At 44.3% G+C, this 22,683-nt stretch overlaps 1 protein-coding gene across 1 annotated transcript; it reads left to right on the plus strand.

Annotated features, from left to right (window-relative positions):
- The first annotated feature begins 2,815 nt into the window (after nt 1-2,815).
- Nucleotides 2,816-4,520, plus strand: ARL4C (ARF like GTPase 4C). The gene has a single exon (XM_075283937.1). The coding sequence runs from the start codon at nt 3,141-3,143 to the stop codon at nt 3,720-3,722; it is 582 nt and encodes a 193-aa protein (XP_075140038.1). The 5' UTR covers nt 2,816-3,140; the 3' UTR covers nt 3,723-4,520.
- The last annotated feature ends 18,163 nt before the right edge of the window (nt 4,521-22,683 follow it).

Genomic DNA, 22,683 nt, shown 5'->3' on the forward strand with positions numbered 1-22,683 from the left:
TACCCTTAGCGGTGTTGGTACAGCATGTTCTCAGGAAACAACACGTTGGAGAGGTTTGAATGAATACACAAAGCAGCCCAACCAATAAGGAGGCGATTTGCAGACCCGCGCTCTGCACTCACTCTCCAGGGTGTTCATCCATACAGAATAGACAGATCACAGCAAACTAGATGCACTGGAGATCCCCATGCAGTATATACTACTAAAGGGGAGGTCAGATTGGTGCATCTAGCGCTCAAATTGTAAGCGATCTATAATACTAAATAAGTACTAGAAGTATCTTCACGTGGCAGATTTTGTTGCAGAAATCTGTGCAAGCCATTCACTCCTTGAAATAAACTGAGGAAATCCTCTGGAATTGTACGTGTCCTCTTTAAATTTCTATCCCTTTATATTACAAAGGAATCCAAAAATTAACTCATACAATGGTGTACTGCTGAAACTTCCGATGAACAGCCCTCATTTGCCCGTAAATCATTAAAATGCAATTTTTTTCTTTCCTAACACGTAGGAATAGCCTTAAGAAAGGCTATTCTTCTCCTACCTTTAGATGTCTTCTCCGCGTCGCCATTCAGTAGAGATCCCGGTTTTCTTCTGTACGCAAATGAGTTCTCTCGCAGCACTGGGGGCGGTCCCCAGCACTTAAACAACACTGGTGGCGTCCCCAATGCTGCAAGAGAAATCTCCAGCAACGCCTCTATCTTCGCCTGGAACAGCATCTCCCTGCGTCTTCTTCCGGCGCTAACTTCAAACTTCTAGGCATGCGCAGTCGGCTCTGCCATCGGGCCTCGGGCAGAGCTGACTGCTCATGCCTGCGACAATTTTAATGATTGAATCCCTTTAATGCTAAGGCCCCATGGTACGGAAATACTGTTGTTTTGTTGCAGATTTTGTTTCCTTTTGTTTTAGCCAAAACCAAGAATGGCTACAAAAGGAATAGTAACTCTATAAAAAGTTCTTATATGTCTTCCTTCTGCTCAATCCACTCTTGACTTTGGCTCAAAAAAACGCAACAAAATCTGCAACAAAAAAAGCTGCGTTTCTGCAACGTGGGGCTTCAGCGTAAAGGTCCATTCACATGGAGTAAATGCGCGCTCATTTGGCAAAATTCACGTGTAAAGAATACACGTGTAAAAATAAGACTCCCACTGACTTCAATGACATTTTACATGTGTATTTTGACGTGTTTTTTTACACATGTAAAAAAATGTCATTGAAGTCAATGGGAGTCTTATGTTTACACGTGTATTTTTTACACGTGTATTTTGCCAAAATGAGCGCGCGTTTACTCTGTGTCAATGGACCCTAATGGTAAGGGTGAGTACACATGGGAGTCTTTTGGACCAGCCGCCTCAGAATCTGGTCCAAAAAACATCTTACCGCAACTGGATGCCAATGCAGTACTTACAGTACACCGGCATCCAGTTTTGGTATTCCACTCCAGATTAGGCCCAAATGAATGGGCCTAGTCGGGAGGGAGTGTTGTGAGGCGGACGTCCTGAAGAAAGGACATGTCGCTTCTTTTCAATGGGAGGCAGTTTTTTGAGCCGGATGTGAACTTACCCAAAGGGGTTTTCTGGAACGTATATATTGATGACCTATCCTTAGTCCAACACCTGGCAGCCCCTTTGCCCTGTGCCAAAGACATGATGTTCATTGGTCACGATACAGAAGCAACTCCGTCCCAGTCAAGTAAATGGAGCTGAGCTGCAGTATCAGCACTGAATACCAAGCACAGCACCTACAATATATACAATGCTGTGCTTGGTAATCAATGCAGAAGCTGATCTTGGAGATTCTAGATACTGAACCTCTATCGATTACATATATATGTCTTGGAAAACTTTTTAGGGGGCATTCACACAAAGTAAAGTGGTGCTGATAAAAAGACTCCCATTACCTTTTGAGCATTCATGTGTATGGGAGGGTTTGAAAGAATAGCCATCACATATCATTTGTATGGCTGACCATAGTCTTTGTAGCCACACATTCATTTTTCTAACCGAAGGAACAAACACATTTCCATCTATAATCTCAGAATGCAGTGAGAAGGAAAACATTTTTTTGAAATCTGCACATCTGAGATGTTTTGTGGTGATTGGAACAGTTTTTGTTTTGCTAATGATAATGGATAGACTGGTAGATAAGAATATATAGTTATCCTCTGCAGGGATATACAGTATAATGACTAAGTAAAATGAGAACACAGTTGAGGACAAACAGTAGGACATCCATAGCATTCCTGCATCACCTATATCCAAGCCCTCACCATATAGTTATAGCACCTGTGCAGCAAAGGACACAGTCTGATGCCATATTAAAAAAATCAAAGACACTGAGGGCTATGTATACAGGTACACATGGGCACTAGAATAGGTGGGGGCTTTTCTGGGCAAGCTGAAGCGATATAGCAGTTTTTGATGCTATTATAGCTCGGTGCATGGCATTTCTTAAAAATGTATGCAGAATGCAAACAACCTTTAAATGTATCATACATGGATTTATACACAGTGTAATGTATATGTATCACATAATGCATATAAGTGTGTGTGTATGTATATATATGCGTATATGTATTTAGTTATGACTGTGTGTGTGTATGTATGATATATGTATGTATATGTGCATGTATAAATGTATGTATGTGTGGAGCAGGATAGCCATGCTCATGGATAGACTCTGCAGTGATTTCTAACTTACCAAGCCTTCCTCCCAGCACTTCAGTCGCCCTTTTAAGGCTCCCCCTCCCTTCTAGTCTTAGGGGTGTGAGTTGGGAGGAGATTGATAGCTAGGGATGCAGATTCATTATCATGTGAAGGGCTGGAGAAGGGAGGGAGAGAGATAGGAGGTAAAGAGGAGAAAGAGCAGACACAGAGGAGGAGGAGGAGGAGGAGGAAGGTGCTCTTGTGGATGACATCCCCTCCACTTACCCAGGGGATCCCGCACAGCTCACTCACCCCGGATGACCAGTGCTGGGCTGTAGGGCCGGCGTAGTGCTGCAGCAGCCGGGCATGCACCTTGGGTGAGGCTGCAGCAGGCAGATCGGCAGGGACTCCTGTATCCGGGCAGGGCATGCACGGGCTGAGGCTCCTCACAGGGCACCACAGGCAGCTCAGCACCGTCTTCTGCTGCCTCTAGACATGGGAAACATCTCCTCCAACATCTCCTCCTTCCAGTCCCTGCACATTGTCATGCTCGGCCTGGACTCTGCCGGCAAGACCACCGTATTATACCGACTCAAGTTCAATGAGTTTGTCAACACTGTGCCCACCATCGGCTTCAACACTGAGAGGATACGACTGAGCAACGGGGCAGCTAAGGGAATCAGCTGTCACTTCTGGGATGTGGGGGGGCAGGAGAAATTGCGCCCCCTCTGGAAGTCGTACAGCCGGTGCACTGACGGGATCATCTATGTGGTGGACTCTGTGGACTCAGATCGGCTGGAGGAGGCCAAGACCGAGCTGCACAAAGTCACTAAGTTTGCAGAGAACCAGGGAACCCCACTGCTGGTCATCGCCAATAAACAGGATTTACCCAAGTCCCTGGCAGTGGCAGAGATTGAACGACAGCTGGCACTGCAAGAACTGAGCCCATCTACCCCCTACCACGTCCAGCCGGCCTGTGCCATCATTGGAGAGGGGCTGACCGAGGGCATGGACAAACTCTATGAGATGATCCTCAAGAGAAGGAAGACCCTCAAGCAGAAGAAGAAGCAGCGGTAACGCTGGACTATTGACAAGATGCCAACCAAAGATGCCCACCAGGATTGTGGCCGGTGACCTGCTGCTTTTGGCTTGGCATTTCTAGATACCTACAAACTCCTTGCACTGTGTGACAAGGGGATCCAGTTTTACCCCAGATGCAGGGCAGGACCCTGCCATTTAACCCCTTGTATGCTGAAGGTGGAAGCCCTGTCATTGCTGAGCAATAGGTGGCCCAACCCTCCAGAGCCTCAAAGGGGTTGTAATAAAATGGTGTACTGAAGTGTATGGAGTGGCAGACCTGGTATTGGACTGGGTGACAAGTGTCCTCTCTGTCAGTGGACCACATGTCTTGAGTCATAAACCTTATCCAAGCTACATAATTTATCCTCCCGCCAAAAAATAAGGAAACTTGAAGTTTTTAAGTGTACAGTGTTGACATTCTTATCTGTGGACATGTCCTGGTATGGCCGCCTCCTGTGGGGTGATGGGTCTTCAGGGGGTTGGTGTCTTTCCTGTCTGGTCTGACAGCTGTGCCTGGTGTCCATTTTTCCTTCCTTCCTGCACTCTGCACTGTTTGTCTCCTCTCATTCATAGCCACAGGTTACAAATGTAACATTCATTTTGTGCTACATTTCTGTGATTCCGTCTCACAATGAATGGTGGGGGGGTTCAGGTTTGGGGTGGGATCATCTGGTGCCCATTTCTACTGCATGAGATTAATATGTGAGATTGCTAGAATTGCCTGTTACCTTTTGTCTTTTCTAGCCTCCATATTATTTGCACTCCTTACTAAAAATGATTGTTGGATTTTAAGAATTCCCTTGTCCGTCTGTTTTGTCGGTCTCTTGTGGTGTCTTTGCATTCATGGTGGGTGACCCACCTTGTATTAGTGGGGAAGGGGAGCAAACTGGAAATAATGCACTTGCATGTGTATGCACAGAGCGATGGATTTTGCTATATAGACAATTCCTATACCTACCCGTATCGGTAGAGCGTGTGGCATATTGTCATATTATTTGTGTATTTTTTCTATTTTGCTTGAGTAGAGATGGTAAAATCTTGAGAATTGTGATTTTCTCATCTCTAACCATGAGCTATTCATGGCTGATGTATATGAAGAGCAGTCACAACAGGGCAAGGATCCTCAACATGCCAGCATCGTGAGCCATATTTGACTATGCTCCATCTGCACAAATATCAATATTTCTCAGCACTTGTATAAATATATACATAAAAATGAATATATTTATGTAGAAAAAGTGCAATTCCATACAAATAGACACATCATTTAAAACAAATAAGGCCTAGCTGTGGTTTCTTGACTCATCTGCTCAGCCTTGGTCTGGGTGATGAATACCGTGTGTTACTTATGTCTAGTGCAGCTTGGTGGTCTGTCTGCCGCAGCCAGACTTGGCTTGGTCCAATCGTCTGTCCTATCTGCCGTGTCTTCCTATGTCGAGACTTTGTCCAGAAAGGCGTTGTCAGTGGTCCGCAGCCGTATGTCCAGCTGTGTTTGTACTTTCAAGTGGTAAAGAATATGTTTTATTTAGCAGGCTGAAGAAAATCGCCGCGTAAGCAGCTGCTGTTTCTGTATTGGAGAGCTGAGTCAGTCCTTACAATGTATGATTTGTATAACATTTGCTATACGGTTGTGACATTTTCATTCCTTTTATACTTTTTTCTAAATTATATTAAAAAAAGCATGGTTACATTTCTATGCCGCCTATGAAAGAATTGCTAATGGATTCCAGAAAGGATAGTCAATGGAGAATCTCGTTTTTTATTGCATCCTATCATATGATGTGATGCTACAAGTTTCACAGTAGTCAGTCGAAAAAGACAGCTATTGTTTTTCCTAATATCCATGAGCTTCTGAAAACACGTGGCGCTTTTATGATGTGTCTAGCGGGTATCACGATATCGGTATTCCTATCATAGGAATTATTAATGCTTAGCAGAGGCTGAGACAGGGAACGCTGTGATTTATATTTTATAGATCCACTATATTTTTCAGCTATTTTACTCAGTAAAGGAAAGGTCTCCCAAAACCTGACATAGTAGAGGACATGCACATTTTATGTTGCAATCCTGCTGGCCTTGTTTTATGAATATTGTACAGTGATCCTTACCGAGCAGCTGCTGTTTAGTTAAAGGCATTCTCTCAGGTCCAAAATGCCCCAAAACCTAGAACAGTGATTTATTGGGGTCTTTAATAGGAGCATACATATACCTTTGAGGCCACAAGTGGATGAAGTAATGCTGAGAACCTAGTCTTTTTAAGGACATGTATATTAGCCTGAAAGTGCACTCTGGGCGGACCTGATTTGCCTCTTTTGGCCATAGACAACTATAATACAGGCAATAATGAACATGTCATTCACAGAGGAAGGGTATGATATTGGTAGGGGAGAGCTAGAGCACATGCGGCTGTCTATAGGCAAAGTGAGGTCCCGCCCCTGGTGCACTTGCAGGCTGATTTTAATATCCATAAAAAGATAATTATCTCTACATTGCTTCATCACCTTGTGACCACAGATCTAGGTTTCTGCTCCTATATGGCCATATTATTGGTTTGGGAGGTATTTTGCACCTGATAGACTCCTTTTAAAGGGGTTGTCCAACTATTTTTTTTTTAAAGAGGTGTAAATAAAAAGAGTAATTTCCTCCATTCCCCTGCTGACAGTTTCCTACTCCCATACTGATCTTAGTTTTACTGTTCCATTAATGAAGTGCCAACATAATATGTGACCCCCCTACAGCGGTGACAACTTGTCGACACTGAGACCAGTGATTGGCTGCCACAGTCACATGTCATGTTCGGTTAGGTTCACACTTGCGATGGGCTCTCCGTTGTTTGGATCTGCTGGGTGTCAATGGGGCTTCTGTGCTGGCCTTACAGCAGCACAGTCTCCAACGGAGGTTCTGGCTCAGATGTGACCCTAGCCTCAATATGTCATCACAGAATCAGGAAGAACAGAGGCCAAAACTGGACTGAGGAAGCTTTAGCCCTGGAATCATGGGGGGGAGGGGCCTGAATTACTTTGTTGTCTTACACCGACCCATTTACTATTTCTTGCAGCCCATACAAGTATTGCTACCCCTATTTAAGATGGTCACCACAATTTATTTATATAAAAGTTGTCGAGTGGTTTGGTTACTGCCTCGCTGCTTACCCTCTTCTATGTTGTCCAGCTCAGATGTGTCATTTCAGATTTGCTGGTTGCCAATAATATACTGTCTAACAATCATAATCTATACTGGTCTGTGAGATTACTTAAAGGGGTTATTCACTTTAAAAAAAAATAAAAAAATTGGCCTATCCTTAACGGCCTCTGGTCTGCTTCAGTGTCCCATATACTTGAATGGGACTTGCTGCAGTAACCGCTGCTATAAAAGAGATGGCGAGTGATCACTGTAGCTCCCATCAAGCCGCGGTCACAGCTGATCTGCACGGATCCCAACATTTAGACTCTTACCAACCTAAACTTGATGGTCTTTGTTAAGCATCGGCTAATAATGTTATAAAAGTAGATAACTCCTTTAAGCATTTAGTTCAAGGCTGAATTACGACCAAATTATGGCCATGTGAATGAGATTTAAAGGGGTTGTCTGAGATCTTTTTATTTTGAACTATCCGTAGGATAGGCCATAAATACCTGATGATGGGGCTCCTACATGGATCAAGTGATCAAGGTTGCAATGGATCCACATACTATACAATGAATGGAGCTGGTAGCCAATGGCTCTGTACACTGTATAATAACTGGGCAGGCAGTACTGAATCTCCTCCTGTACTGTAGTAATGTCACCCAGCCACTATACAATGTATGGAGCCATGTGATGCACATTCAAACAGCTGATCTGTATGGATGTCGGCTGTCATCCCCACACTAGTGAGATATTTATGGCTTATCTTGGGGATAGGCCTTAAAATAATTCCAGAGAACCTGATAAACTGAAGGCAGAACAAGAGTAAATAGGTTTAGCAGGGATTAAACCAGTTGTCTCATAGATACAACTCCTGTGTCTTATAAGAAGCTGTAATAGGATAGCCATAGCAGGGTATGGGCCCATGCTGTATCGCTGTATGCCTCTGATTATACAAAGACTTGCAGACGTTTTTCCTGCTGGACTGGTATGAATTGTGGTTGGATGAAACAAAGTCCGTTCATCTTTTTGCCCCTTTGTACAACCTCCATTATATGACTCTGCTGTGTGCAGGGTTTTACAAAGAAGGATCAGACCCTTGTTCAGAGTGTGGTCTGAGGCCACCGAGCCTTGGCCAGGCTTAGGATACTTTTATAAGGTCAGTCATTTGCGCCAGTATTTCTAAGCCAAAACCAGGAGTGAGACCAAGACTCAAAACAGGTACAAATCTTCCCATTGGTTTCAGATTCGGTTTACGGATACTGATGCAAAAATCTGACCAATTGCAAACCATGTGAAAGTAGCTTTAAGGCCCCACGCTGAGATTTTGTTGTGTTTTTTTGAGCCAAAGTCAAGAATGGCTTCAAAAGTAATGGGAAATATATAGGAAGCTCTTATATTTCTACTTTCTGCTCAATCCACTCCTTGGTTCAAAAAACAGTAACAAAATCTGCATAAAAAAAGCTGCGTTCTGCAATGTGTGGCCTTAGCCTAAGGTAGTTGTCTGGCCCATTATCCATCACCAAGCAAGCAAAAAATGCATTATACTAGAGACATGGTTGAATTGTAACTATCAGTTTTCTTGTCGTGTCATATTGTGAGGAAGAAAGACATCTGTTCTAAGGGCCTTATTGTGCTGGAACATCTTTGTATACTATCAGGATCTTCTGGTTTTCAGATGTACTCTTCCCTATATAGTACCCTGTTATTAACCCCCTATTACATCAGCTTGTGTGTACTTACCTGTAGAGATCCCACAATGATTCATTACTTTCCGGTATTCCAGGAATAATAGGAGTATTGTATAGTGTTCATAGTAGGCAGTTTGTCCAGGAAGATTCTTACTACTTCCTCTATACTCCATTTATCTCAGATTTCCAATAGAACGTACTGATCAAACGGTCAATGATTTTTGTAGCCCTATCTGAACTACCAAGGATGGACAAGCTATAAGTAGGACACGATCTGCCATATATAGTTCAGTCTGGTTATCTTTTATATCAGGTACACAAAGGAACCCTGTGCACTGAATATTATCTTAATCTTACACATTCAACCTAGTCATCCATCCATAACATTGCTTGCTTGGATCTGTCATCATGGGATGACACTAAACTTCTCCTGTAGGAATTAGGACTTTGCAAATATAAAGTAAACTATTCCATCAGTGAAGGTTTTTTAGTTTTCTAGTGTAGATGGGTATAATTGTGGTGCATCTTTGGTCTTTTTTGTGCATCACATCCCTTGTTCTAAGCCTCACTCAGGGCTCGTTCACATCTGCGCCCGGTCTCTGTTCTGCAGGTTTCCATTTCCTGCACAAAACAGAGGCAGGAGACGGAAACCTGCTGAACTCTTTCATACCCATTCATTTGAATGGGTGAGAAAGCTGTCTGGCCGTGAGCGGCGGTGAGCGTTTTATGCTCTCCGCCGCGAAACCATTTTTTTTTAATCCGGAAACAGAGTCGGACATGCAGTACTCTGTGTCTGGTTTTAAAAAAAACGGTTTTGCGGCGGAGAGCATAAAACGCTCACTGCCGCTCACGGCCGGACCCGGTCTGTGGTTTCCGTCTTCTTGCATGCAGAAGACGGAAACCACAGAACAGAGACCCGAACGCAGGTGTGAACCTAGTGTCACCACTTTTTTTCAAAAGTGTTCAGAACAGGTTGGGGTCAGGACACCTTGGCCTGACATTTATTGCAACTTACATACAGGGATTCTATGCCAGATCCTGACTGGTGTATATTTCCATTGTGGTGCTTGGACCCAATTACTTATCCAAACTCCGGGCCTTTATTAAGACTTGTGTAGGAAACGCCAGTCTTAATAGATCCCCCCCCCCCCAAGTGTCTTTTGTATAGTATACTTTCTTAATAATACAAATGTATACATCACACATATAGGTTAAACATATTGTGAACATAGCCCAGTAGTTTCTGTCTATCAATGCAAGCCTTCGGAGATCACGATCCATGGTTATATCCTGAAACTGGTGCAAAGCTTTACATAATCTTTTAGAGTGAAACATTTTAGCAATGCACTTTAAATCCTTGACGCTTCAGTGTCCTTTCTAAATCAGACCTTGCAAAACTAGTTAAACCCGGGACGCTGTTGCAAAACTACAACTCCCAGCATACATACTTGTTCTGCTGTTCTTGGAACTCCCATAGAAGTGAATGGAGCATGTTGGGAGTTGTAGTTTCACAGCAGCTGGAGTGCCAAGGTTCCCTACCCCGGAAGGGTTAAAATATAGGTGGAGACTAAATAAACTCTACCCTGTTTGCAGGGGGATTGAGCAAAGAGCCTGGAGACAAGGTTAATTAAACTGTGGAGTGGAAGCCCCCCCTGCAGCTAGTTCCTGGAAATTACAGAACACAATGAGGTAGGGGGGAGGCAATAGCCACTTGAAAGTCCTAAAGCAATTTCAGGAGCCCGAATTGTTAGTACTTTACCCCAGAGGAGGGTTCTCCAGGTGTGCAGATACCAAACCCCTTCTATTTACCTACAATAATGCACACATAAGCCGTAGGAGGTGCGTGAGAGTCTCAGTTGTGCAATATCAGACCTGTCAGTCAGATTCTCATGACCTTCTTTCATGCTTCAGTTGTTACCCAAAATGCAGATCTCGCAGGTAGAATCTGTCCTCCTTTATAATGTAAAAAGAAAAACACAAGGGAAAAAAGTGGTAAAAAAACCAAAACACAGTGTTACCAGTTTCTGCTTCATTTCCGCGATGGCCAAAAATCCTGTGTCCCCGCAATGCAGAGTGTTAATTTTACCTGTGAAAATGCTGTTTTTTTGTCATAGACATCCTCCCAGTTTTTAATGCAGATTTTGCTGTGTTTTTTTGAGTGGATTGTACAGAAGGGACAAGTATAAGAACTTTCTTTATATTTTCTATTTCTATTCTATTCTTTTGTCGCCACTCTTGTGTTTGGCTCAAAAAACCACAGCAAAATCTGCAACAACATGAGGCCATGACCCCACGTTACAAAAACAACGGAAATGCCGTTGCAAAAACGACTGTGTTTTACGTTACCTGCAAAGTTAATAGGATTCTGAATAATCCCATCCACGCATTGCAGAAAAGTGTTTTTTAAGCTATGTGGCCAATAGTTGCATGGTTTTGGAGGCCATTGTGGGTTGGGTTTTGGCCTTGTCCGGTCCACAACACGTGCCATAAGGTTCCCTGGGTATATATTAAGAACACGTTCACATCTGCATTGTTTAAATTCTTGTGGTTCATTGTAAGAAACAACATCCATCCATCTAATGACTGATAACAGATCCCGAGTGACCTAATTGACTATAATGGGGTCCAGCAGATATCAAGCCACATGGTCAGGATGAAAAAGTCACGCTTACCGGACTTTGTTTTCCTCTATTGTAGACAGACTCTGTGCCAGACAGACAACACAAATGTGAAAAAATCCTAATATTGGTGAAAGTAAAGATGATATCTGATGTTCACGCTTTCTAATTTTCAACCCCAAGTGCAGAATGTGGCGTCGTCCATAAACCTCAATTGTGTGTATTCCCATCCGTATGGAAGAACATATGTAATCTTTCAATCCACCTCCTGCAGCCATTACTGCAGGAAATCACCTGGGACAGATGTTGGGACTGATGTATGTACCAGTATTTATATACTACTTTCACGCTGCCTTCACACAGTTTTCCATGACATTTTTTTTTCTTGAAAAATGTATTGCTTTTTGTATGGCGTTTTTTGCCCAGTTTTTTTTTTCTACATTTTTTTCTGGCTTTTTTTTTTTTTTTCTTAAAATGAAATTAATAGGAAATTTCTTGAAAAAATGCCTTATCCAGAGCAGGCTATGATTTAATTAAAAGGCCATGAAATAATTTTTAAAAAGTTTAAAAAAAAAAAAAAATTCCATATATGAAGGAATTTTCATGTCATATGGAATGACCTGTAATGTGTTTTTTCACTGTAAAAAACAAAAAAAAAAACACTATTAGGCCGGGCCCCAAGGCTGTAAAAGCCGTGGGAAAAATTGCTGCGTTATACAGTAAGTAGCAAAGAATCCCAAACATGCTGCGATTTCCAAAACCAGTGCGTTTTTGGAAATCGCAGCATGTCATATCGACAGAAACGCCGGTGGTTTCCTTGTAGATATAATGGTAATAGGAAGTCAGCGGAGGAAAACACAGTGAACTTTTGGTTCAAAGCTCTGCGGGAAGAACCGCGATGCGTTCCTGCTGCACTTTTTCCCACAGCGCTTTAGCACTGCGTATCGTCCCATGGGGTCTTAACCTTAGGCCGGGGCACACGTGGCGAAAACACTGTGGGAAAAAAACCCACAGAGTTTTGTAGTTACTGTGTAGTAGATGATATTCTAGTGAATCCCATCCCCACATTCTGGTAAGCGGTTTTGGTAATCGCTGCAAGTCCAATATACTTACAGAAATAACGGTGCTTTCCCTATAGGTATAATTGAAGCAGAAACTCTGCTGCAGAAAAGACCATGGGGGAAACATTTTCCTCTGCGGACTTTCTGCTTATACTATACACATAAGGAAAATGGCAGCTCAAATGCTATGATTTGTAAAAACGCATCAATTTTTTAAATTGTAGCATTTCCGCTGCAGATTTTTTTCTGCAATATGTGGATGGGATCAGCCAGAATCGATTGGGTAGGGGGTGGCGGGGCTCGGTCAGTCCTGGTCCCGGGTGGGGGGAAATAGGGGACCGGGGTCATGGCGGCCACAGGCCAATGGGGGGGGGGGCCTGAGACACGCTGCAGGTGGGTCATGCAGGAGGGGGAAGGGGGCTGCGGATGCAGTCACGGATATTGCTAGTATATATATATTTTGTCAGGGTCTGGGGTTGCTAGGTGGGGTGGCATAGACACACAAGTCCAGATTCTTTAGTCCGAAACAAAGGTAGAGTTTTATTTTCACTCAAAAATATATTGCAGCAATAAAAGGAAACAATACAAAAATGAATACCTGCCCGGCTAGGCTCTAACTAAACATAGAATAGGTTACCTCAGCTAGAATAACAGAAATCCAAAAGCCAGTAGAATCACTCAGGACACAGCTCCTAAAATATCACCTCTCTGTTGGCTCTCCAGCCAAGCTCTGCCCACAGTCTGCTACTGGAGCTGGCTTCTTAAGCTCTCTTGACGAGGAGACTCTAAACAGCTGAGTTGCTGCAAGAACAACCACAAAGTGTGGACTGGAGGGGGGTGGAATGACAGGTTCCACTACCAACCGACTCGCCATTCCTAAAAATCCAGCCCAATGCTGAGCATTTACCAAAATGCTCAGCAGACGAAAGTTGTCTGCTGAGAACAAACATTCCTTCTGGAGTTTTCTCATCTCACCCACCTTAGTAGTCTGGGTGAGATGTACACCCCCTCTATTACCTGACCAGCCATCGGCTTATAATATACACTCACCGGCCACTTTATTAGGTACACCATGCTAGTAACGGGTTGGACCACATTTTGCCTTCAGAACTGCCTCAATTCTTCGTGGCATAGATTCAACAAGGTGCTGGAAGCATTCCTCAGAGATTTTGGTCCATATTGACATGATGGCATCACACAGTTGCCGCAGATTTGTCGGCTGCACATCCATGATGCGAATCTCCCGTTCCACCACATCCCAAAGATGCTCTATTGGATTGAGATCTGGTGACTGTGGAGGCCATTGGAGTACAGTGAACTCATTGTCATGTTCAAGAAACCAGTCTGAGATGATTCCAGCTTTATGACATGGCATTGCATTATCCTGCTGAAAGTAGCCATCAGATGTTGGGTACATTGTGGTCATAAAGGGATGGACATGGTCAGCAACAATACTCAGGTAGGCTTTGGCGTTGCAACGATGCTCAATTGGTACCAAGGGGCCCAAAGAGTGCCAAGAAGATATTCCCCACACCATGACACCACCACCACCAGCCTGAACCGTTGATACAAGGCAGGATGGATCCATGCTTTCATGTTGTTGACGCCAAATTCTGACCCTACCATCCGAATGTCGCAGCAGAAATCGAGACTCATCAGACCAGGCAACGTTTTTCCAATCTTCAATTGTCCAATTTCGATGAGCTTGTGCAAATTGTAGCCTCAGTTTCCTGTTCTTAGCTGAAAGGAGTGGCACCCGGTGTGGTCTTCTGCTGCTGTAGCCCATCTGCCTCAAAGTTCGACGTACTGTGCGTTCAGAGATGCTCTTCTGGCTACCTTGGTTGTAACGGGTGGCTATTTGAGTCACTGTTGCCTTTCTATCAGCTCGAACCAGTCTGGCCATTCTCCTCTTACCTCTGGCATCAACAACGCATTTCCGCTCACAGAACTGCTGCTCACTGGATGTTTTTTCTTTTTCGGACCATTCTCTGTAAACCCTAGAGATGGTTGTGCGTGAAAATCCCAGTAGATCAGCAGTTTCTGAAATACTCAGACCAGCCCTTCTGGCACCAACAACCATGCCACGTTCAAAGGCACTCAAATCACCTTTCTTCCCCATACTGATGCTCGGTTTGAACTGCAGGAGATTGTCTTGACCATGTCTACATGCCTAAATGCACTGAGTTGCCGCCATGTGATTGGCTGATTAGAAATTAAGTGTTAACGAGCAGTTGGACAGGTGTACCTAATAAAGTGGCCGGTGAGTGTATATACACATATATAGAAATAGATAGATAGATAGATATACTGTATATATATATTACACATCTCGCTGAGATTGCAGGAGCTCCATTGCAAGTAGAGCTGATCACAGGGAATCTCGGTGCTGGAATCCCTCTGTGATCATTTGTTATTGCCGTGAACCACAGTAAATGTGAATGGTTATTATCACTGCAGTGCTACAAAGGGCATTTATTACAGTCCTTTGGAAACTGCTCTTATGAGGGAGGGGGTTCTCAAGCTAATGCAGGCAACCCCTTTAATGATGCATCTTAATGAAGACGATATATTACAGCGAGATGATGCACTGAAAGGTCCAGCTGTTGTGCTGTATGGGAATGCTGCCTTCATTTGGAATGATCTCAATGCCTAAATTACCTTATTTAAGTGATCACTGTGCGTTCCTAAGTGTAGACTACATAGGGCACACAGGGTGCATGTATATGTTGGTTGAGTGCGTGTGTGTATGTGTGCAGCAGGTGTGTGCTGGATAAGGAGCTCCAGCCGCTGGCTTCCTTTTGTGTAGAAGGGAGTTCCCTGCTCTGCACTGACTACAAATCACTCTGCAGCAAGCACTGAAGACTGTCCAAAGCCAAGAGACAGCGGCAGAATGAGAATGAGGAGGATAGACAGAGCCTGGGTCTTCAGAGCTCTCCTACACACAGGACACATCTTAAGAAACATTCGGTTTATGTCCTTTGTGCTGTTGGTTATTTATTTTTTCATTTTTATTTTGCGCGCAGAATACATGTGGCCCTTTATTCTTGTACAACTCCGTTTCAGTGGAGTGATAGCTGAAATTATACGGGTGCCCTGGATACCTGGAACCAATTTCACTGCAGATTTCTCCCCTTTCAATAAATGATTGAAACCCTCATCGCACCCGTTGCAGACCACTCAACATAGACTAGTCTTAGGGCCCCTTCACACGGAGTAAACGCGCCGCGCATTGTGGCGCGTTTACGGCGCGTGTACGCCGCGTTTTTTTACGGTGCGCGATTACGCTAACATCAATATATAGTATTACTGCCTGAAAATCCATTAGATCTGCCATAATTATGGGATAGTAAAAACCTCATTACTACCAAATCTTTACTGCCTGCACAATGCATGAATGGCTTCTGCATAATATTGACCATCATATTCATTAGTCTAAGTCCTGGTTCACATCTGCGTTTCGTATTCGCCCCCCGTACGGAATACTGAACACATTAAAAAGCAGTGAGCAAAGAAAGCACACGAACCCCATAGACTATAATGGGGTCCGTGTGTTTTCCGTGCGGTGACTGCATGAGTCATTTGGAGAGAAAAGTACCGTACTTCATAAACTACTTTCTTCACCACATGATTCATGTGGAAAAACCACGGCAAACAATAGCATTTACATGGGACCGCAGTTTTTGTTTGTTCATTAGCCAAAGTTAGGAATGAATTCTAAAGAGAAAAATAGTCTAAATATGAAACGGATTTTATTCCTTTTTTCAGTGCAACCCACATTTAAACCTGCATTGAAACTGCACCATTGGAGCAAAGCATTACAGGTTATGGGTTAAAGACGTCCACAGAACTAGGTGACTTGTCACTCCTGCTATACTGATAGTGAGATTACTGTAAACTGGTTTCTGAGTTGCTTATTTTGTTACATGATGTAAGAAGACAGAATCAAGATCCTCCTGATGTACAGGTTGTGCTCAATGTGCAAGTGTCAAGATGTTCAGATTTCAACTAAACCTAGAACTGCCATCAGACAAGCAGCCATAAAGCAAATCTTACTTGTGGCTGCACTTTCTATTCTGTCAGATATTTCAACATTTAGATTTGCAAACTCCAAGTCTCCTCACATTTCTACCAGAACAAGCACTTCTTTTGGTTACCATTATCCCATGCACAGTACAAAGATCAGGACAGGCCTTCAGAGATAGGGCTGGGTAGGAGCTGGATATCAGCTTGCTGATCTATGAGGGGCAATACTAAATTCTATTAATATTATAAAGGTGACAGTTTGTGAGTTTGGATGTTTGTGTGTTTGGATGTTTGTTCCTCAATCACACACACACACACACACACACACACACACACACACCCCAGGAAAAGGTAATAGACTAATTTAAATGTGGGTCACTCAACCCAAATCGCCACTGTGACCCTCTAAAGAACCCTCCAGCATGGCTGTAGCAGCTGGCATTCCGCCAGCGCTGGTCTGTGCACGCACCTCCTATTGGTGCATGGCAGGTTGTGGGCGGGCTCTGGAGCCAGGGCTGCGGCACCATAGGTTGGGGGCTGAAGGTGGGCGTGCCGATTCAGCAGGGACACAGTGAGCAAGATGGCGGCAGCCCACATGGTCCCGGCGCCGCAGCTATCCCAGGCCACCAACACACTTCGCGGACGGCTAAGGAGGAGGCTGCTGCACCTGACACACCACATAACAGGGGGTTGGGGCGGGTCCCCAGGGATCAACCACATTCCCCAGCTTCATGTACCACCCCCTACATCGGCCCCAGTGTAGTTGGACTCATCTTGCCACGCTCCCCCGCCACTCTCTCCGCTCACTCACTGCACATAGGTGTTGGGCAGCTGGCTGCGTATGGCAGGTAGACTGCAATAGAGGCACCGGGATTCTGCTATGCACTGCAGAATACCGGCGCCTCTATTGCAATCTACCTGCCTAGGCTGCAATAGAAGCGAAAGACTGACAGGCCAGAGAGGCAGCGCAAGGCTTCCAGCTGTCATAGGAACCTGACGCCGGCCCCTGCTCTGCCTCATATATGCCACACGCAGCCAACTATGTGCAGTGAGCAGTGGAGAGAGTGGCGGGGGAGCGTGGCAAGGTGAGTCCAACTACACTGGGGCCGATGTAGGGGGGGGGGACATGAAGCTGGGAGCAGAGATGGGGGGACAAGAAACTGAGGGCAGAGATGGGGGGACAAGAAACGGGGGACAGATGAAGGGGGGACAAGAAACTGGGGGCAAAGATGGGGGACACGAAACTGGGGCAGAGATGGGGGGGACAAGAAACTGGGGGCAGATGAAGGGGGGACAAGAAACTGGAGGTAGAGATGGGGGGACAAGAAACTGGAGGTAGAGATGGGGGGGACAAGAAACTGGGGGCAGAGATGGGGGGACAAGAAACTGGGGGCAGAGATCAGTAACTATGTACTACAAAATAAAAGTGCCACATACTTTATGTGCTCCCTGAGTGCCCTTTAAGTAATATTGCTCCCTGAGTGCCAAAAGCAGGTGACTGAGCACGAAACAAAATATCATTATGATCCAGAATTAAGAATTCTATTTGCTGAACTCCGATCCCCTGACAAGCACAGCCTATTCTGTCCTGCAGTTACCAAGTGGTGCGGGGAGATGTAGCGGTGCCATAGTCCCACCTGTGCCAAGGAGCTAGCACCCTGTCTGGAGTCGAGGTGTTGCTGCTGTAGGGCAGAATAGAAGGTCAGGAAGTTTATGGCTTCTTCTGGAGCTGTGCTGACAATACAGTTTTAAGTGAAGCTTAACCAGACATCTGGGACACCAGGGCAAAAGTCATTGTGCAATGTATCTCTTGTGCTAGTGACAAACCTGAATTGTTTGTCCCACCATGTAAGTGGGCCCCCTCCCTTACTAGCTATGCCTCTGCATTTAGAAGAAGGTTGGGATATACCTCTAACTGCCAAATTGGCCTCCATTTAGTGTCTGAGGGTCTGTGAATGCATTGAATGGATGTGCTAGGATACTTCTCAGCACATTTTGTAGTTTGACAATACAAACACAATGTGAATGCAGCCTAAAGGAGCCCATTGGCACCTTAAAGCGGACCTTTCACCGATTTGGGTACAGGCAGTTCTATATACTGCTGGAAAGCTGACAGTGTGCTGAATTCAGTGCACTGTCGGCTTTCCCGATCTGTGCCCCGGGTAAAGAGCTATCGGTCCCGGTACCGTAGCTCTTTACAGTCAGAAGGGCGTTCCTGACAGTCAGTCAGGTACGTCCTTCTTTAAAGCAGCACCTATAGCGCTGTACAGTGTGAGCGGGGAGGAACAGGAACCACTAGCTTCCTCCTGTATATTAAATTGAATGTAAGGGACTGAGCTAATGAATTATATAACTAATTGCTAGAGGATTGTTAGAGAGATACAATGAGATTGCTCTACGATGATCTGTTGGTAAGCAAGAGATCTGTGCACTGTTCTAGGACTTGGACTCTTTGCTGTCTCTGACTATGATAAAGGCAACTGAAAAAAACACTGTAAAAATCCTAAATAATCTATGGGCACAAACTGCAAAGAAAATAAGACCTCTGCACAAAGCAGTAAATCGCTACAGGTAAGTAGGTAGGTTTTTAAGAATTTTACTGAAAGGTTTACATCTGTAAAAAAAACTGTCCATAGCAAATAGTCAAAATGATTAACTGAGAACCATAAAGTCCTCTGCCATAAAAGATAAGGGGAACAGGTTTTATCCCAGGGGTTACAAAACCATCACACAGGTCAAATCCAGAGTTGTTTGTATGAAGGTTAACTATGTGCACAGACTAGTTTTGGCCTGTCTTAGGCTAAGGCCCCACATAGCAAAACGCAGCAAAAAAAAAAAAAAAATGTAGTGGGAAAAAACTTAGCAGAAATGCGTCACTTTTCTGCCCATGGCCTTTTTCATTGTGTATTCACAAAGTTTTCCTCTGCAGACCTTCTGGTTCAATTATATGTATGGGGAAACGTCGGTGTTTCGGTAGACATAATTGACATGCTGCGATTTCCAAAACTGCGTGTCCGCAGCGTGTTTTTTTATGGCAAAGTGAGCATGGGACTCGCTAGATTCCCATCCACTTTGCTCTGACTGTAAAACGGTGCATTCACACTGAGTATACGCTGACTGATTCTGAACGTTAAAACACGTTCAGAATCAGCACGTACAAAGCAGATCCCAATCATTTCAATGGGAGCCGGCATATGTGCGCTCCCCATAGAGAATGAATGGGCTGCTTTTTTCCCCTATTGGTTTCAATGTGATCCCCATGCTGACTCCCCTGGACGAAATACCAATGCAGATGTGAACAAGGCCTTAGTCTAAAAGCAGCATCCCCCCCTCCCAACTGCCTAAAACTTTTGCATAGTACTATATTCAGTCAACAATTACCGTATTTTTCGGACTATAAGACGCACTTTTTTTCCCCCAAATTTTGGGGGAAAAGAAGGGTGCGTCTTATAGTCCGAATGTGGCGCCTGGCACCCGCCGTAATAGAGAGGCGGATGCCGGCAAGGGATAGACGCCGGGGCCTGAGACATCGCTGCGCTCCTCTGCCCTGCAGGAAGCCAGCAGCGGGAGGAGTGATGCTATTCCGCTCCTCCGTCCCCCCGCTGCTGGCTTCATGCAGGGCAGAGGAACGTAGCGATGTCTCAGGCCCCGGCACATGTGCCAGCGTCTATACCTTGCCGGCATCCGCCTCTCTAGTACAGCGGATGCCGGGTCAGTATCGGTGGCCCCTTCTCCCCCGGGGCCGGTCCCCACCGGCCCCGTACCTGTGAAGTTGCAGGCTGGCTCCTGCGCGGCGATATCGCAGGAGCCGACCTGTTCGGGTGACAGCCGGGAGCCTAATGAGGCTCCCAGGCCTGTCACTGCTATATATTAGTATTGCGGCTGGGTCTATGACCAGCCGTAATACTAATAGACAGAATGTCCCATAGACGGCAATACAGTTGTATTGCCGTCTATGGGACTTGAAATCAAGTGACCGCAGGTTCAAGCCCCCAGGGGGGAATAAAATAGTAAAAAAAAAAAAAAAAGCTTTAAAAATATATAATAAAAATATGAAATAAATAAAAGTTCTAAATCACCTCCTGTCCCTAGAATATATATATAAAAGTAGAAAATCATATGTCATAAACCACCGGGTTTTTTTTCAATACAAGGTGATCTAAGCAATAGATATTCCCCAAAATGGTATAACTAAAAAGTACTTCTGACCCCGCAAAAAAAACACTCTATGCGTCCCCGTACAGCTGCAGGGTCACCTGTCAATGTGGCCATGCAGCTGTTGCAAAACTACAACTCCCATATATTAAATATTTTACCATTTTTTGCTTCAAAAATTTTTTTCCCTATTTTCCTCCTCTAAAACCTAGGTGCGTCTTATAGTCCAGTGCGTCTTATAGTCCGAAAAATACGGTATGTCATTGAACTTCCCCATACACATGCAAGCAGGGAGAGGGGAGACAGCATTGGAGGTGGTTTATCTTCATGGGAACAAAAAGAATGAAATTGGGAGAATCCCATAGACATGAGGCTGGTGCTACCAACCAACTTCTAATGTGTATGGCCAGCATGGGCTTGCAGGATTGTCTGCACGCTTTACTTTTAATATGTTTCAATAGTTGGGAAATTGTAATAATACATTTTATTGAGTTAGAGCCAACATGTTCCGCAACATGTTACAAATCGTAGGGTTCGAGTATAGACACAGTGAGACATTACAGTCTAATAAATCAATTCACACACTAGGAGTGAGGTCCCTGCTCACACAAGTTTATTAGTCTTAATATGTGTTTTATTCTGACTAGTGAGCAACAGTCCCAAAAAATGAACTACTATTGGACTGGCCATGAAAGTGAAATAATTCATGGTTTGTGTGTTGCACATATATCTTCATATAGATTCCTTCCATTGAAGTTGTTAGCCTGGTTGGTTATCCCATCAGCTGTGCAGTCAATCTCCCTCACCATCCCCCTCGCCACCTCCCTCGCACTCCCCCAAACATTCCTCAGGGAGCTGCCAATACCCTCCACTGTCTTGTACAATTGTGCTACACCTTACAATAACCTCTGTTCAGTAGTTCTCTGCCTTCCGTCCTATTCTCAGGGCACACAAACTAAATAGTTTTGTTAGACTATAATAAAAGCTTCTTTAACAAGTCAAATGTTTGCAGAAGACAATGGCTTATAAGAAAAGACATACATCATAAAATAATCCTACAAATATACTTCTAGTGTCCGCAATGTTGTAAAAAGAAGTCAAATAAAAAAAAAAAAAGTGCAAATGCTCCATTCATAACCATTCACTATTGCCAGAAGGATTTTTTCAGCACAAGAGTTATGGTTTAGGTTAAGGTTACGTGGTCAAAACCTGGAAATCTTACCAATATGGCTTTGCCAACATATAATGAAGCTACCGATGCAGGAGTTGCGATGCTTTGGGCTGTTGCGTATCAGCCAGAATAGATTGTTGGTCAGTTTGCCGTGTTTTCTTACACTGTAGCCAAAACGTGAAATGCAACCTAATGACTTTTGTCTTAATTATGTAAATTTATCTTAACCTCATGTACAAAAGTGGACATAATCAGGATTGCATTGTAACATGGTGGGTAGCACCAACTTGAGACTAAGGGCCCCTTCACACAGCATAAGTGCGCCACTCATTTAGACACATATACATGTGTCCGAGCGCGGCCCTTCAAAACAGAGCCCATTGATTTCAATGGGAAGCACGCGTATATGCCGATACACGAGCGCTTTCCATTGAAATCAATGGACTCTGTTTTGAAGCGCCGCGCTCGGACACGTGTGTACGTGTTTAAATGAGCGGCGCGCTTACGCCGTGTGAAGGGGCCCTAAGACCCCACGTAGCGCCCCGAAGCAAAAAGACACTGTGGAAAAAACTGCAGCGGCAATGCATTGGGATTTTTTCCCGCAGCGGTTAAGTTTCCTCTGAGGACTTTACGCTTCCATGTATCTATGTGGAAATGGTCAGTGTTTCCATAGGTATAATTGACAAGCTGCCAGTTCCAAAAACACACTGTCCACTATACAGTGACTGTAAAACGCAACGTTTGGCCATGGCCTGAAACTGTTTTGTAGCACCTTAATATGGGCGACTTATCATATCTTTAGGTTTGATATAAAGTCAGATAAGTGGATGTCTCACGTGACCTCTGAGGCCAATCAGCGGCTTCAGCAGAACTCCGGAAGAGACCCGGGAGAAGATCCCAGAGTGGAAGAACCGGGATGCGCAGGAGGGCCCCAGAGTACCGGGGACAGGTGACAGGTGAGTATGCTTTTTTTTTTTTTTTTTCAGTGCCCCCGGCTGATTTAAAAGTTAAAAAGGTTGTCCATTTTTGCCTGGACAACCCCTTTAATAATAATATGAATAGTACTGATTCATGGATTAAAATTTGCCTGCTTTTTTGATCATCTTTTTGGAC

The sequence above is a fragment of the Leptodactylus fuscus genome, chromosome 8 (assembly GCF_031893055.1).
Source record: "Leptodactylus fuscus isolate aLepFus1 chromosome 8, aLepFus1.hap2, whole genome shotgun sequence".
Classification (NCBI taxonomy): Eukaryota; Metazoa; Chordata; class Amphibia; order Anura; family Leptodactylidae; genus Leptodactylus; species Leptodactylus fuscus.